Raw genomic sequence first — 18317 nt, 5'->3', positions numbered from 1 at the left:
TAGTAGAAGAGAGCAGATAAGAATTTCAGAATCACCAGGGAAACAGGATCTTAAAGCTATCTTTACTGCCATATAACACTAGGTCAAATTTTCCTAAAGCCTTGAAAAGTGTGAGTTAAATTGCAGCTAGCTGTAGAGGTGAGAGCCCCAGAGAGATCCAGGAGAGTCCAGCTGCAACAGAGGAACACAGAAGGCTCACTTAGTGACTATCCATCAGTGGTCTCCAGAAAGCTTTCTCACCCCACAAGATCTCCTTAGACACTAGCTTGGTGTCTAAGGTGCCACTTTGAAAAGCCTGACTCTGTCCTCCTGATAACCTCTTCACAGGTTTTGGAAGGCTGCTGTTCTGAGCTCCCTTAGCTTTCTCTTCCCCACCCATGCTGCAGAGAAGTGTGCTCTGCTTTCTGCCAGATGGGAGCTCCTCAAGGATGTTGTTGGCCCCACATCCCACATCTGTAGGAAGTGGCAAGGTCCCTTCCACTCCTCCTTGCTGAGGCAAGGGAAATCCCTACAGACAGTTACTACATCCCAGAGCAGGGAGAACATTTTCATCTGCAAGGGTCAAAGCAAGATGCACTGATACAAGGTGCAACCATTGGAAAACATCCCTGATAGGAGTTAAATGCCATCTCAACAACACACCTATCACCAATAAATACACATAAATACTCTAACTGTGATTACTCAGAGAAATTCTCATTTTTGAAGTCAGCTCTAATGAATTAATGTTTAAATTTATCCATCCATCTAGATTTTTACTTTGTGATTTACGAGTCAGAGCAGACATATATATGAGCTGCAGAGTCACAGCTAGCAATGTCACTACACCTAGCTGAGCAATGACAGCTCTATGATTCAGAAGAAGAGAAACAGCAGCAAGTCCCAGATAAATTAAATTTGTAATGTCAGTGTCACCCAGCGTCCTTTCCCATTCCAGGTCTTCATATGTGAAGCTGTGAAACAGACTGCAAGGAATAAAAGGTATCCTCAGCATATAAGGGTTATAAATTTCACTGAGCTCCCACTCAAGCCCTCATTTAGCTCTTTTGTTACAGTAGAAATCCTCTTAGTCTGGACACCAGTTGTATAGGGTGGCATAAAGAGGAAGACCTACACTGACAGTCCAGGCAGCATGGAACCTTTCACCTCAAGAAAGGTACTGTGCCACCGACCTGAGGAGGTGGGGACAACATTAACAGCACTTCTAAATTATAAACTATGAGTGTTGGCTCTGATGGGATTATTTTTGGCAGGGAGGTAAATCCGGGTTTATGGTTCACTTGACTTTAATTTGACAATTTATTTCAATGGACCTTCAGCACTTCACAGTCTTTATCCTCCACAAATGAGGGAAATGCTCTTATCCCCAAAGCCCTGAGAGTTACACTAAGATGACATGCCTAATCCCAGAGAGATAGTAAGGAGTTAGCTATTTTAGTTTCAGCAGATTTTAAGGCTCTTGGCCTTGTGCTTACGTTATAACTTGAGAAATGGATAAAGAATGAAAGCTCAAGTTCTCAAGCTCAATCTTAGCACAGGAACTGAATCATCATTTTCTGATTCATCCCCACTCACCTGTGCTTTCAGAGTCCACAATAGCCTGAAGGTGAGGGAGGCAAGACCTGACAGTGGAAGAAAGAAAATTCAAAAATTAATCTGTACATCCAAACTATTAAAATGCCAAATCATTTCTAAGACAGCAGTGCTCATGTACAATAAAACTGTTTTTTTCCATATTTTGCACAGAGAACACAAACAATGAAGCTACCTAAGGAAAATATGTAATTGAGCTGAGAACTTGCCTCTTGCTGTTTTGGACCGGCTTGGATTTTCCTGACAAGCTGCAGGAAAGATAAGGGAATGGAGGCAGAGCAAGAATGATGGCTCTGTAAGCACAAAATGTAGCAAAACATTCCAGTTACAACATTTACTGTGTTCCCCTGATCTTTAGGGTACATTATCAAAAAGTCCCAGGAAAAGGCTTTTAGCAACACAGACTATTTTCTGTCATTCTTATTTTGGCTTTTTTCTCCACCTCTTTTTAAAGAGAAAAAAAAAAATGTTTTGCAAGCTGCAGTGATATGGGCTTTTTTGCTAGAGCTGTCAGTCCTGCCTACAACGACCTGACTTATGTCAGTAGGGAAAAACAATCCTGAAACTAAATCAGTTTAACAGAAGAACATTTGCTGCTCAAGGTCTAATTGAAAAGAATGTCAGTAAACAGCTCATTACTGAGATTTCAGAGCCCAGAAAGTCAAGGTGTGGGAACACAACAAATACACTGAAGTCACACTTTTGCAAAGACCCCAAACAAGTATTTTATTTAAAATAGGTTTGAACTGCCTTTTACTTTTCTTTCATTCTCCATTGATGGTGAGATGAAATGCACTTTTTGGCACTCTAGATGACACCAATTAAACTTGATTTCCTGCTTGAGCTCCTCATAACTCCACTTGTCTACGACTTCTAAGGCTGTTTTGTTTTGAGCTTTAAATTTCTGCTTTGCTTAGAGAGAAAGTGTTGTTCCCACTCAAACAACCTAACTTTCAACTCATGAAAATAGACAGACTATTTCCAAGCCCTACCAAATAGGTAATTTGTCCAACATTTGTATTTTATCCTTGTAAAAAGTTAGGATAATTCTTCTAACTTTTTATCTTTTAAGCTTATGAAGGATGGATTGTCTCTTATTACTTGATTATACAGTACTTGACATAATAGTCTCTTGATTGTAATTGCATAGGCCATGCATATTGCATTACCAAATATCCTATTTTCTTAGCCTTTTTTCCCTTTGGATGTGAAACCTAACATTTCCTATTCACAGGTCAGTCCCTGGGCTACAATAGTTCACCACACACCCATGCATACCTCACACACTGGATAAAGAGAAATGAAGGGGACTATTTGAACTACCAGTATTTGCAGAAAGTCCATTACTCCCTTTTCCCTTGCTAGGCCTTTCTCCTTACACAGCTTCTTAAACTGAAACAGCAAAAGTCTCAGCATACAGTATTCAGGAATTATTACAGAACAGCTGAGCTCCACCTCATTTTTCTACAGGAACCAACACTGCATGATCACATTTCTTAACACTCTGCAGTTTATACTTGTTTGCAAGCCAAAGCTATTTATCAATCCACACAAAAAGATCTATTCAAAAAAGGCGCCACCCTGACCACAAACTACCTTGGCACATCTGCACATTCTTCAGTTAGTGCCATCCATACTAGCTAGACATTGATACTTTGGAATTGCTTTGGTTATTTTTGTATTCTCCTTCTGAGTGGATAATGCTTCACATAACTGTTGAAACAAACAGCTCTTACTGGAAAAAAAGAAAAAAACAAACAAAACCAGGGAAGGCTTCAAGGAGGCAGGACTGCTCAGAGAGCCCATCGGACTGGACTAGTACAGCTGTTAAGGAGGTGGCAAGGAAGTATCCCCCATCTGAGAAAGGCTTTCCATAAGCACCCACTTCATTGCAGAGCACACTCGCTCTCTGCAGCAGGTGGATAACTGGCAACAAGGCTCATGACTGTAATATTGCTGACAGATGGCAACCAGCACAGTCTGTTTTTCAGCAGCTCTTTCAGGGGCTGGTGACAGTCAGATTTTGATCATATTTACACCAGTACAAATCTTGGATAATGCTTTTAAGGCTCTCAGTTGCTATACAGATGCTGTAGTAATAGTTGTATTCCACATAGCAATATTTCCTCATTACACCAGTGATGGAGACTCCATGGGCTGCCCAGGCAGGTTTTGACATTTGTGGCATGCACAGTGCAAGGGACTGGACAGCTGTGAATACTTGGGGGGGGGGGGATGTAAAAAATAAGGCAAGAGCACTAAAGAGAAAGAGGTCTGTTTCCATTTCATGGGGTACACAATCTTAGCCTAGGATTGTACAGCAACAAACAACAGTCAACAGAATGAAGTGAGAGACATCAGAGAACAAGGGATAAAATGGCAACCAAAGCCTCGGACCTTCCAGACCCACAGGATCCAGGCTATGGTTAGTTTTTCCCTTATTATTACTGAGCCTGCTACCCTTTGTCCAAGCAATAGAGACTGGAAATCAGGAGAGGATCAGTTCTGTTTTTCTGCAGGCTCACAGGGCAGACCTGAGAAAATCATTGTGTCCGCGGATACCACAGCCTCACCTCTGCAGAGCAGGCACCAGGGCAGCAGCTCCTCGGAAATGTAGAACAATGATGAAAAAAAACATAGAGCATAACTGGACTTACCTGTCAAAATTTTTCCTAATTAATGGTGGTGTCAGTCAGGCTTCTCCCTCACTGTGCTGGCTGAATTAATCAATTTTTCTCTGCTCCAGCCCTATGTGTGTCAGGCAGGAGCTACCCATTGCATTCAAATGTTATGGTTTCAACATTCATCAGCATTTTCTCTCCTCCCTGGGCACTAATGAAAGTTTTCACACCATAGTTTATTTACAGTACATTCAATTCATGCCTCTAGCCATTCTAGAGACTTCCCACATACCAAGCCTTACAAAGGCTTTAGGGCTCATTTTAAGCCTACTGAAGATACACAGACTGTGCTCCCTCGCTGTGGAACGTCACATTTAATTGACTTACACAACTGAATCACATTAAAATTTTTCAGGAATTTAGACATATTAGAATACAAACTGTAGATAAACTACTGATCTTGATCCTTGTCAGCATAACCCTCCCAGCAGCTACAGCGACCTGCTCTGAATTCTATTTAACAAATGATTTTCCATTGGACTGCTGTTTTAAACTGCTTGCCTAGAAAAATACAGAGATTTTTGCTGGGACCACATCTTTAATAGGAGGAAGATATTTTCTACGATAAAACTTGCAAATGTACATGTATTATTCCCAATACTTATATTATACATATATATATTATTATATTATGACAATTTACTTTCCATTAAAAACATTTTATTAATAATTTAGATGAGTCTCAGCTCCACAGCAAGAGTATTTGTTCTGAAACCTGAGAAGTGAATTGGCTGCATTACAAAAGCAAGGTGTACACTTCTTACCCCAGCCACAGAAGAGACATTAAATGCAGCCTGCTATCACAAAAATAAAAGCCTAATTTAAAGACGGAAAATAGTCAGTACAGAAAACTGTACAATAACATTACAGTGGGGAACAAATGTGTCTATTAAGCAGCATAATTCCTTGAAAGATGAGGAACTCATTCCCCTGAAATGTTGCTCTCCTTCCAGAAGGCACTGCTGCTTCAGATGGTTGCCAGTTACAGAGTGGTTCTCGTGCAGTCATGAGCAGACATGTCATTATGTCAGGCTGACATCTGATGTGTTCAGCCTCCTGGCATATGTGATCTGTTTATTATTTCCCTCTTCATAACAGAGGTGCAAGGCAACCTATTAGCTCTTGTTCTTCTATTCATGGCACTAAAGTGTTCAAAACACTTCCTGAAAACAGTACTGCAATGCAAAAGTGTATAGTGCTTTGCTTTCCTTCTCCCAATACTAGCTTTCTTCTGCTTCCCAGCATTTCCAAAAAGGAACAGTTTTGTCACAGGCTTAGATGAGTCAAAAATGTATCTTGGTTAAAGGTGTTGTAAATAAACACCTCACTGCATGGCTATGCTTTGGGACTCTCTAGACTGCGTGTCCCAGTCTGGAGTCAGCACAAGAAAGACACGAATCTGTTAAAGTGGATTCAGAGGATTGCCATGAAGATTATCCAAGGGCTGGAGCACCTTTCATATGAGGAAAGCTGAGAGAGCAGGGGTTGTTCAGCCTGGAGAAGAGAAGGCTCTGGGGAGACTTCAGTGCAGCCTTCCAGTACTTAAAACAATCTTATAAAAGAGAGGGAGAGCAACTTTTTACACGGACAGACAGTGGGCAAGAGGGAATGAGGGTTTTAAACTTCAAGAGGAGAGACTTAGATTAGATTTTAGGAAGAATTTCTTTACTGTGTGAGTTATGAGGCACTGGAACAGTTTACTCAGAGAAGCTGTGGATGCCCCATCCCTGGTAGTGTTCAAGGCCAGGCTGGATGGGGCTTTGAGCAACCTGGCCTAGTGTAAGGTGCCCCTATCCATGGCAGGGAGGTTGGAACTAGATGGTCTTTAAAGTCCCTTCCAACCCAAGCCTTTCCACGATTCTCCAAGACCTTGTAAGAACAATTTCCAAAGTAAGCTTGAGAAATCCCATGCAAATGCAGCAGACTTTCAATTACAAACACCTGTGGCCAGCCCAGTGGAGGTTGTCTCCCCTGTAGCCATCACAAGGGTATTTCAGCTGCCTGAGGATGCAGGGGAGTGCTGAGCACTCAAACCTGCACCTTCCAGACTCCTCTGGTTCCCCCTTTCTCCTGCATGATGGTGAGGAGCCAGGCAAGAGCTGTCTGTTCCAGACACAACACATTGCTCAGGCAGAGCTGGGTCTCTGCTGTTAAGAGTTCGCTACTCTGGCACACACCCTTCCATCACATGGGACCTGAAATGAAATCCCACAGCTGGGAAGTTACAGAGACAAGTGACAAGAGCATTATGCTTTTCTCACCCTGATGCCTGTGCATCCAGTGCAGCAGTGTTCTGCGAGCAAGACTTCAGGACCTCCAGCTCTACAATCAATCCAATAAAAAAAACATGTTTTTTACCTTTACAGTGTGTTATAGGGAGAATTCAGAAGAGGTTCAAGCCTACCATCTATGTCCTAGATGCACCAATAGGTAATAGAGGTATTAAAGAGAAACCAAGCCTTATCATCTCATTGGTTGCACATGCCATCACCCTAGAAAATGTTCCTAAAAAGCTGCCTGGATCTGAAGGCTGATCTGAAGGCTAGTTTCTAGAGAACTAGGCATCACACCTACATGAACATAGAAGAATTTATTTCATGTATGCCTTTTTCACAAAGTATCATATTATCTGTTTGATGGAAGATGGTATTCCAAACAGAGGGATCAGTGATGCCGGTGTTGTGATATGTACTTAGAATCATAGAATCATAGAATCATAGAATCGATTGGGTTGGAAGAGACCTCCGAGATCATCGAGTCCAACCCTATGAAGGGAAGGGTGCATCACAGGCAATGCAGTAGCCCTTGTCCTAAGGAGCCATTAGGGAAGGACAAACAGAGAAAATAGAAGCAGAGGGAAAAAAACAAGGAAACATGAGGCAGTTCATAACAATTCTTGAGATGTGTTGCAAAAGCTATATTTAAAAGCAGAAAGAAGAGGTTACTGTAGGGTGTTGTGAGGGTTAGACCTGCACAGGGATGTTCTGTGGAAGCCTTTATTGGAATGCCTGCAGTCAGAGTGACTTCATGGATGGGACTGTGTGCTGTGTGAACGTAAAAATAAATCACCCAGATCATGTCGTAACACTTCAAATATACTTAATAGTCATGAATTTTTCTCACAGAGATTTAGAGCAGTACTTGCTCAAAAGGCAATGATTGTAGAATTCGAAATGTAAGTGTTCAGAGAGCAAATTAATGTCTAATTATGAATGCTAAAAATAAAAACAGAGCTATTAATTTCAGGAGCAAATGATGAGCCCTTATGTTATGAAGAAAAATAACATCCCTCTAGAAAATATCTGAAGAGTCCATTGATATTTTTTCCATAATTTACTCAAATTACTGCCAAAATTTTCCTCTAACAAGTTCTCTTATGAAACTATTTTGTATTCCCTCATAGAGTTGCCACCTTCCAAGATGATCTCAGGTTCAGGAATAATTATTGTGAAACTAATGGAAATTTATTAAACTAGAGGAGTTTGGTGGAAAACTAAGAACAGCTAGGCTTCCTAACTCAAATAAAAATGGTACTATCAGATCTCAGTGCAGATTACGAAGAATATGATTTCTCTCAGACAACTCCCTTGATAGATACCTAAGTAAAAGGCAGTTTAAAACACATTGAAAAGGTCATTATCCTCAAATTATTTTTAGGACTGCAGTTCCCAAGGTAATGCTTTAAAATATATGGAAAATGGAAGGGTAGAGAAAAGGGGGAGGAAAGGAGGCTCAGGGCTCCCTGTTATGTGTTCTGCAGAAACATAGTGGGAACAGCAAAGCAATCTCTCTAGTGCCAAGGCCCAGACCCACCAAACAGACATTGCAACAGGAAAATAGGAGTTTTCATTTGGTGGAACATCAAGAGTAACTTCACATGTCAAATATTTCATAGAATCACAGAATATGCTGACTTGAAAGGGACCCATCAGGATCACCAAGTCCAACTCCTGGCCCTGCACAAGACACCCCAAGAGTCACATCATGTTGCCTGAGAGCATTTTCCAAACACTTCTTGAACTCCATCAGGCTTGGTGCTGTGACCACTTCCCTGGGGAGCCTGTTCCAGTGCCCAACCACCCTCTGGGTGAAAAACGTTTTCCTGATATCTAACCTAAGCCTCCACTGACTCATTTGTATTACATCCAAATTTGAACACAGGATTTTTGTATGAAAGACCCGTAAGTATTGGCCAAAATGCAAGCATTTAAGCTTTGTGTTTTGCCCAGGTCCCACTAACATTTTTCTTTTGTAAAATAAGGACACATTTTTTGTTATTCCAGTGGATTTAGTCCAGTTACACCAGAGACTTATTATAAGCAATTGTAAAAGAGGAGAAATTTCTTATTCCTTCTGAGAAACCTTGTCAGTCTTCACATTTGCAAGTCTCCCTCTCTCTGAAGGGCATTCAGAATGCACCAAGTTGCAAATCCCTAAAGGCACATAATTAATGTGGCAGTTCAGCTAGTATATTGAAAAACAAGGAAAACATTGTATACATCATTAATAAAAAGATTATTTAAAACTGCACTTCTGAAGTAGAGATGAGAGGTCCAAATATAAATTATATCAGATGCTGGAATCCCAAAAGCATTGTCTTTATTTTAATAATGAGACACATTTTCTCCCCTGACTTCTCTGTAAAGCTCTCAAAATGCCAATTATCCAAGGAAGTACACAGCTTCTCGGGTGAATTTTGCAATTCACCTGTCGCTGAAGCAGCCATGACCAGACTGCTATAGCAGCATCAGAGTTACTGACTGAAAACTAAAGTGCTGCAAGGCTGTCCTGCAAGCACAGCCACAAATTACAGCAAATTTATGTTTATTTTTATAGATAGATGCAGTATGGGCCAAAGAAAAGCTCTTGGCTCTGACTAGCATGGCAATGCAGCCTGAGCAAGTAACACAGCTGAGAGGCAGGCAGGTTTATTAGCTAGAGGCTGTCACCAGTCTCACCTTGCAGCTTCACAGCTCTAGCAAGGTCACAGGATGAGTGCAGCAAGGTTTGTCCACCTGAAAAGGACCATGAAGTTACTCCTGGATGTGGCAGCTGGAGACTTTGACAAGTGGGGGCTCTGCTCAGGTCACCCCACAGCCCAGCCAGGCTGCTGCTGAGAGGAGTGCTCAGCTGGCAGGTCCTTTCCCAGCTTCACTAATTTCAGCTTGCACCACCCCAGCCTATTTGAGCTTCCCGAATAGCCACCCTCTTGGCAAAGGGCACAAGAGATCCTTCACTAGCAGACACTGCTCACGAAACCTAAAGGTCTTCCCAGAATTAGATCCTCCTACTGCTTTTATTCATGTCTCATATTTGGCCTCACTTTTAGGGCTAGGCCCATTCCTTTCCCTGACAGACATGCTGTGTACACCCCTGTGAACAGTGCTGAACTCTTCACATACCCTTCTCATGTCTTGGGATTATCCGCATCCATTCCTCTCTGCTCTCATCTGGTCTTTATTTGCTTGTCTTCTCTTACTCCATTTTTCACCTGACATTGCCACTCATTCTCCAAGCACATTCTCCCTTTTCCTCCTAATCTCCTACTATGGTACAAAGCTTTCAAAGACTGTGCTTCTTACTACATGCTGCTGTCCTTCCTCCCATGCTCCAGGCGCACAGCTGAAGAAAGTCACACACATGCTTGATACAAGTACTGCAGAACTGAGTCTTGGACTACAGGATTTGGAGGGCTTGCTATTACTCTTTGGTTTATGATCTGTGATATACAAATGCCACCTGATTAAAAAAAAATCAGAATTTCTCTATATATTCAGATGTCTGCATATCACACATCCTATGAAGACTATGCAATAACCAGGTATCTTTTTACACTAGTGTGATTTACCTGAATGCTCACCAACAGCCATTTAGTTTTTGAGACATTAAAAATTAGGGAAGAACCCAAACTGGAGAAGGTTTGAGACTAGCACCAGTGAACTGAACAGAGAAACTACTTCCTTTGTACTCGTAGAAGGAAACCCATGTCTTTATCCCTCACCAGTATTAAAATCTCCTAGGAGTTTTTTTTGCTTCTTAAAATCTCTCATGTTTGAGAAAAGTAAAGACGAGGTTTTGGATATGATTAAGATTTCACTTTATGGCTTTTGCCCAGATTCTGAGGTTACATATCTGGTCAAAACATTATCTGTTTGAGGCTGCAACAACGAGAAATTAGTCTACGACATGTCTACAGTTCACAGATTGCCTGTTTCATATTAACAGCATGATAAGTATTTTCATTTTTGTACTAAAAGCAGTACATGATTTGAAATGGTTTCTGCATTTCAAGTAATTGTATGTATAAAAACAAATACCAAAGGTGCAAATCCACAGTTTGCATTCAGATTGGCTGGGGCTATGATTGACTTACAAGAAATTCTCTTTGAAAACAAGAACTTACCTTGTCAAGAACAAACAAAACAAGGAAAGGGAACAAATCAAAATAACTTATTTGCTTTATTATATATATAAAAGCTATAATATATATGAGCTATAATATATACATAAGTTATGACATTCTTTAGCTAGGATTCAATGTCAATAATTTCCTATGTACTGTGAGGGGGAAGAGCTTTGGAATTTACTTATACCACTTAGTGGGAAGGCAACAAAGGAGGTAGTTATGCAATAAGACTTGAAAAATAACATAGTTCATGGTGAAGATATATCTAAATGATATTCTGAGGCAATTCTCTGCCACTTGCTTATAAGCAAGTGGTAATAATCTGAACATCAGAAAATTGCTTTCTCAATGTAACCAGCTTTGTGCCAGAGAAGGTACACTCGTGCACAAACTGTTACATAAGTTGCTCCTCTAAGGGCACACTTCAAACAATTTCTCAGCATAAACCTCCCTCAGAACTAGGAATGATACCTGAGTTTTGCAGCCCTGCTGATGGAAATTGGAGACAGCTGAAACTGTAACCATAACATCCACTTTCAACCTTGGTGAACTTCAACCTTCTCCAAAGTGTTCCCGCCAAAGTTTTTAGATTGATTTTAGAAGCACTTATGCAAAATTGTGAAAATGTAGTGAGAATTACATTTGGATGAAGCTTTATCATTTCTGTGCAGTACCTAGGTACTTTCTGGTAGCCTTCTAAATAAGCTTGTGCAGGATATCCAGGGACTGGGAAAGGGAGGTGGATAAGCTTAGTTCCATTAAACCTCCACCTAAAGCCAGTAACGGGAGCCCTACTCCCACCTAGAGATGCATCATTCCCATTACAGACTAGGCTGCTCTGTCCCACCTGGGAGTGGGACATGTCTGCACATGTGGCAGAATTCATCAAGCTCTGGGCTTGTCTTACTGCCACTGGAGACCAAGTGCCTCTAAAATTGCTTTATTTTCCCCTCACAAATTAATTTCCTGCATCTCCACTCTTTGAAGTGTGAAAACATCAGACTATGACCACTCTGACCAGAGCAGTGAGTCACAAAGAGAGGGGTAAGAGCTTTATCAAAGAAAGGGGAAAGTGCCAAAGGCTCTTTGAAACTCCTGAGGCCACATTTACGTTTGCAAGTAGCAAGGCCCAACAGGAGTAATGTAGAGTTTGTCTCACTTTTGAAATTGCACCATCTAAACTACATGCATCTGGGGGAGTGGGGCGTACTCTGAACTATCTCCAGTCTAGTCCCACCAGCTGGCACATGTAAAATATCATCCTGGAGAACATCTCCTCATTTAAGCTCATTTGAGGGAAATGCAGTTTGCATGCTCTGTGAACCAAAGCATTGTAAGTGGCAATAACTCTGAGGGTTGGTGGGTAGGATTTTTTTGGTTGGGGGTTTTGGGGTTTTTCTGGAAAAAGTGCAGTCCTGACAAGGTACACCTTGTAGGAGCTGATATAATAGAAACGATCTGCAAGACACTAAAGCAGTAATCAAAGGTAGAAAGAGAAGCAGACAGAAGAGAGGGGAAGAAAGAGCGGAGAATCTCTAAAAGTAGTAACCCTCATTAAAACTGGAAAACAGGCAAGAATGGAGCATAAAGTGCTCTGGGATTTCTGCCTACCTTTCTAATGACAGCTGGAACGAAAGCCTGAAAGCCTCAAGTCAGAGCACAGTAAAAAAGAAAAGATGAATGTAGTGTAAGCCTATAGACTACTGTACCTTTAAATGCAGAAGACAATGTGCTGAAACAAGGACAAAAAAAGTGAAAATGAAATGGTGAGGATGCAAGCAGTGGCTAGGAGGAGCTGGGATTAAGAGAACAAGATCAAAATTAGCTGAAGAAAGTGGAGCAAGTATTTTCAGTTGAATGCAGTCCAAACCAATAGACAAGGATAATGGGAAATGTGAGATCCCCAAATTTTTTATCTTCCTGTTTTGTTCTGTTTTGCCACAGTCTTGTAGCTTTATATTTGCCTGTCCCCTATGGAAAGAGTCATCCCATTGTAATGCCACGCCTTATGTTCATGATGAGGCCTATAGCTGAAATATAGAGTGACTCACCAACAGTATTTCAGCTGAGTGAACACGATTCTAATAGCTGTCTCCTAATTAGCAGGTTTTTGAGATAAAGACAGTTGAATAGCTTGCATCCTCTGACACTCCAAATTAATAACGCTCCAGTAGCAAACAATAAAGTGGTAGAGATTGGCATTATTACTTTTTGGTATAGTACAAAATAAATTAAAATTAATCTGGCTTGTTTATCTACACAGTCTAGACTATTTCAAAATGCTGGAGATCTCTGCCTTGGCTCTAACAGATGATGCCCTAGAGAGCTCTAAATAAAGCTAAAAGAACTGCTCCTAAAGCAAGATTCAAAAATTTCTAGATTACAATTTTATGAATAAAATTAATTAACCAACAATTCATTACATTTTAAAAGCTTCATCTGACCGTAATAATCCTTATTTGCAGCCCAAACAGTATTTGGTAATTGCAGAATGATGGAGTAATGTGGATATTTTTTGATTACAGTTCATTACATAAGATAACAAGGACAAATTTTTCTTTGAATCATAACGAAAACTTAATTGACACTACTATTCTAAAATATTTCCAATTACTAAATTTCAGTCTGTGTCTTAATCAGTTTTATATTAGAAAGAGATTTTAACAAGATAATGCTGTGAAAATAATTTCATTGCATTATAAAACCTTTGGCTGAATCTCATAAGTAATTAAACTCCAGCCATCTTGGAAATCTGACACAAATGCAATTCTAATTTTAATATTCTTTAAGATTATAAAGTTTCAAGTTTCTTTTACTTTTTTCTACTGCCTTTAATCAAATTTAAGCTTTCCCCTCCCTCTCTACCACCAAACAGTCTCAAATTTATACTTTCAAGATAATTTCAGGAGGGATAAATGCTAGACACCAGAATCATGCCTCAGCACACAAGCTGAACTTAAGTAACAACAAGGGTAATCTTATAAAACGCAGTTACTTTTCTAAGCAATAAATGCAATGATTACCCAGTACTATTCTTTCAGGACTTTACACAGACATGCTTTCAGCTGAGGCTGAAGGTTCTGAGAGCTCCTTCAGTATAGAGCAGAGTTCACATAAGCTCAGGCTTCATCCAATAAGGCATTTCTACCATGAATTCACATTTATTTCAGAGGCCTTTCTAAACTTTGTATTTAATAAAATAACAGACAGATAATCTCCTATGGAGACACTAATATGCAACAGTGCTGCCCATCCTTCATATAGACAGATCCAGCTGCCAGAAGTTTTAAAATGACAATAGCACATTTTGAACTAAAACACCTGTAGGGAAGGACACGGAGTCAGTCCCATGCAATTGGGATTCCACCTGCCCAGTGTTGTGCCAATAACCACTTCCAGCTCATCTCCTTCTGACATTTATGAAGATCCCACAACCTGAATTAGGAATAACTCAAAATCACTGAACCGGTTTTCATTTAAAGGTACAGCTGACTTGTATACTAGAGGCAGAGTCAAGAGAAGTGCAGAATTCAGGCTCCTGTCAAAGACCTAATTGCTGAACAAGGAAGCAAGAAATTAAGGACAGTCCAGGGAAGAAAAAAATTGCTTTGCTACATTGCATGGTTCACTTAAATTTAACGCCCTGTGTTAAGACCCATCGTAACTGTTTAGGATGATTAAAACCATGCAGCCACAATATCTTGGTCCAGACTGCAAACAATACAACTGGATTCACAATCTTGCTATAGGCTTACTTCTTACTACAAGCAAAAAGGAACCACAAACCAGGGGATCACATTTTGCTCATTAATTAATTAAAATCTGCCATTTACAAGAGCATTCAGAAAATTTTTCTCCAAAAAAGCTTTTTTAACTGAGCATGTGAAAAATACATATAAACCCCCTTCATTTGTGGCAAAAAGAAGAATAAAAGGATGGAAAAGTTGCTACTATATATGGCTTCTGGATTTCATGACAAGAGACAATTTACTCAACCCAATTATCCTGTGTATGTTAAAATGCTTTTATAGACTAACCAGACCAAACATAAGCCATGCTTACAGCACTCACTACAAGGTGAACATGTTTATAGGGAGTCAAGGTCAGGAATATGTGTTTTATGTGAAGTATAGACTTTTTTTTTTTCATAGACAAACACACACACATATAAAATATTTTCTAGAACCAAGCAACACCAGTGCAGGAAACACAAACTTACAAACATACAAACATTTTGTATTTACAATGTAAATACACAATGATGGCCTAATGAACTTTCTATTTGCTGCAGAATTGCCTACCTCCTGTCTGAATGTCAAAAAACCATCCTCTGCACAGAATAGTATGATGACAATTTTCTGTGTCTAAGTGACATCAATAAGTATGGACATATGCATATGTTTTTGCAATAAATTAATGTAATGTTAATTGTTTTCCCCCAAGCATCGATTCCACTATAGTTTTGTGTACTAACTTGTCAAGAATAATAGCAGTAAACTAATGAATAGATACATAATGTATTAAAACAAAGTTTATTGTTCCTCAAAAATATTTGTACATAGTTTCATTTTGTTTATATACAGTCGTACATTGAAGTTTAAACATCAGGATTTCAAAAACACAAATGAATTTACTTCAATATTTGGTTCAAGTCGTCTGCCACACCTTTTTCTAAAACCCTCAGAAGGCATTTTACAGTAAGTTGAGCTGATAAGAGACTACCCATACCCAGAAGAAGCAGTCCCACGTGCTCTGTGATCTTCCCCCTTCTTGTGCATAAAAGTATTGCTACTCTAACCCTTCAGTGATCAGGTCAGGGAGCTAAACTAGTTTAAAGCAGTGGGAAAAAAAATCCCGGGAAGATGAAATAGGCATTAATTGATCTGAACATCATCTTCTGTTAAATAGTATGTCCTCAACTTTTGATGAGGACAAGAGGAAACAGCCTCAAGTTCTGAAAGGGAAGGTTTAGACTGGATAGTAGAAAAAATTTCTTCGGCAAAAGAGTCGTTACATTGAACAGGGTGCCCAGGGAAGTGGTTGAGTCACCATCCCTGGAGGTATTTAAAAGATTTGTAGATGTGACACTTTGAAATGTGATTTAGTGGTGGACTTGTGTGCTGGGTTAATCATAGAATCATAGAATCAGACAGGTTGGAAAGGACCTCTGAGATCACCAAGTCCAACCCTTGATCCAACACTGCCATGGTTACTAGACCATGGCACTGAGTGCCACATCCAGTCTCATCTTAAAAACCTCCAGGGACGGAGAATCCACCACTTCCCTGGGCAGCACATTCCAGTGCCTGATTACCCTCTCTATAAAGAATTTCTTCCTAATATCCAACCTAAACCTCCCCTGGCACAGCTTAAGACCATGCCCTCTTGTCTTGCTGATAGTTGCCTGAGAGAAGAGACCAATCCCCACCTGGCTACAATCTCCTGTCAGGGAGTTGTAGAGAGTGATGAGGTCTCCCCTGAGCATCCTCTTCTCCAGGCTGAACAACCCCAGCTCCCTCAGCCTCTCCTCATAAGACTTGTGCTGTAGTCCCTTCACCAGCCTGGTTGCTCTGCTCTGGACCTGCTCCAGCACCTCAATGTCCTTCCTGAACTGAGGGGCCCAGAACTGGACACAGCACTCCAGGTGTGGCCTCACCAGCGCTGAGTACAAGAGAAGAATCACTTCCCTGGTCCTGCTGGCCACACTGTTCCTGATACAGGCCAGGATACCATTGGCCTTCTTGGCCACCTGGGCACACTGCTGGCTCGTGTTCAGCTTCCTGTCAATCCAAACTCCCAGGTCCCTTTCTGCCTGGCTGCTCTCCAGCCACTCTGTCCCCAGCCTGTAGCACTGCAGGGTTCTTGTGACCAAAGTACAGGACCCAGCAGTTGGCCTTGTTGAACCTCATCCCGTTGGAATCAGCCCAATTCTCCAGCCTGTCCAGGTCCCTCTGGAGAGCCCTCCTGCCTTCCAGCTGATCGACACTACCCCCCAGATTGGTGTCATCTGCAAATTTGCTGATGGTGGACTCAGTCTCCTCATCCAGATCATATTAAACAGGACTGGGCCCAACACTGATCCCTGGGGGACACCACTAGTGACTGGCCACCAAATGGATGCAGCCCTGTTCACCACCACTCTGGGCCCGGCCCTCCAGCCAGTTCCTAACTCAGCACAGGGTGCCCCTGTCCAAGCCGTGGGCTGCCAGCTTTTTCAGGAGAATGCTGTGGAAGACAGTGTCAAAGGCCTTGCTGAAGTCCAGGTAGACCACAGCCTTCCCCTCATCCACTAGGTGGGTCACCTGATCATAAAAGGAGATCAGGTTGGTCAGACAGGACCTGCCCTTCCTAAACACTGAGCTGGCTGGGTCTGATCCCTTGTCCATCCTGTAGGTGATTGCACCTAGGATGATCTGCTCCATAACCTTGCCAAGCACTGAGGTCAGGCTGATGGGCCTGGAGTTTCCCGGGTCCTCCTTCCGGCCCTTCTTGTGGATCGGCGTGACATTTGCCAACTTCCAATCATCTGGGACCTCCCCAGCAAGCCAGGACTGTTGAGAGATGATGGAGAACAGCTTGGCAAGCTCTTCTGCCAGCTCAGACCAGGGTTGGATTAGACGAGCACCAGAAGATTGACACGAAAGGGTCAGAAATTTGTCACCAGGGCTGAGGGAGACAGTAGGACCACTTCTTTGCTCAGCAGTTAACCACAAGACCATCTTCACCGCATTATGAAAGCATACACTTAGAGGTCATAGTAGAAAAGACTCTCTCTCCTGCTTACAACACATCACAACAAAAATTCACATTGCATAACCTGGTTTATTTCCTAAGCCTTTGACAGACTAACAGAAGACATCCTGAAAATTAACCCTCCTTGTTATTGCCAGATCTTGATTTCTCCAGCCCAATCACAGGTTGCAAGGAGTGATGGCAAGACTGGGTGAAATATTGCACTCACACAAGCTTCTTTATGTGCAGACAAAGTGCGAATAATCCTAGAAGTATGATAGTTGTAGAAAAACACTTTGCCATCTGAACTTCCTGTCACCAAAAGTGTTCCATCTGGAGAAAATTCACAGCCCACTGCAAATCCTTCCACCTGTGAAAATCAATAACAGTGTAACTATTGATGCTGATTAGAAAAGTTCATTGTGGTATACTGAAAATTAATATAGTACCAAAAAAATGTATCTTTAAATAAATATACACTAAAGACTTCTCCAGGTGTTTATTAAGACACAGCTATACTACAAACTTATTTAATCAAGCTATTAAGCATTCATAAAGTCTTGTAATAACTATTTTCTTCAGAGTGCATATGATTCAAAGTACACTGGCACAGAGGAAAGCAAATGAAGCCAATTAATATCTATCACTGATTTATAATAAAACACTGTTAGCAGATATATTAAGAAGCAGAGGTACTTTGCTATCTATCTTTCTTTTAAACTTGGATACTGAGTTCCTGGTGAAGAAGGGTACCTTATGTCCTTCATATCTTTTCTTTTTGTTGATCCGGTATGGTCGCTGTGCAGAAAACAAAGCCATGTAGTTTCCATTTGTCTGAGCAACAAACACAGACTCTTTTGGGTGCAGAGACAGACTTGGGCAAGTGTAACGCTCCTGAAAATAAT

The 18317-nt window shown here is 41.0% G+C and overlaps 1 protein-coding gene across 4 annotated transcripts in view; it reads right to left on the bottom strand.

The window, feature by feature from the left end:
• Positions 1–15193: 15193 nt before the first annotated feature.
• The window catches only part of WDR25 (WD repeat domain 25), a 65048-nt gene continuing 61924 nt past the window's right edge, over positions 15194–18317 (bottom strand). For all 4 annotated transcript variants that reach the window (XM_064659178.1, XM_064659180.1, XM_064659177.1 and 1 more), the window contains 2 exons: positions 18166–18306; positions 15194–17782 (listed from right to left, as the gene is read on the bottom strand). In XM_064659178.1, the coding sequence (XP_064515248.1) occupies positions 17561–17782; positions 18166–18306 (363 nt within the window). In that variant the 3' untranslated portion in view covers positions 15194–17560. The remainder of the gene's footprint in view (positions 17783–18165; positions 18307–18317) is intronic.

Source organism: Pseudopipra pipra, chromosome 6 (genome assembly GCF_036250125.1).
Source record: "Pseudopipra pipra isolate bDixPip1 chromosome 6, bDixPip1.hap1, whole genome shotgun sequence".
NCBI classification, from domain to species: domain Eukaryota; kingdom Metazoa; phylum Chordata; class Aves; order Passeriformes; family Pipridae; genus Pseudopipra; species Pseudopipra pipra.
This window is presented reverse-complemented; position numbering and strand designations above follow the sequence as displayed.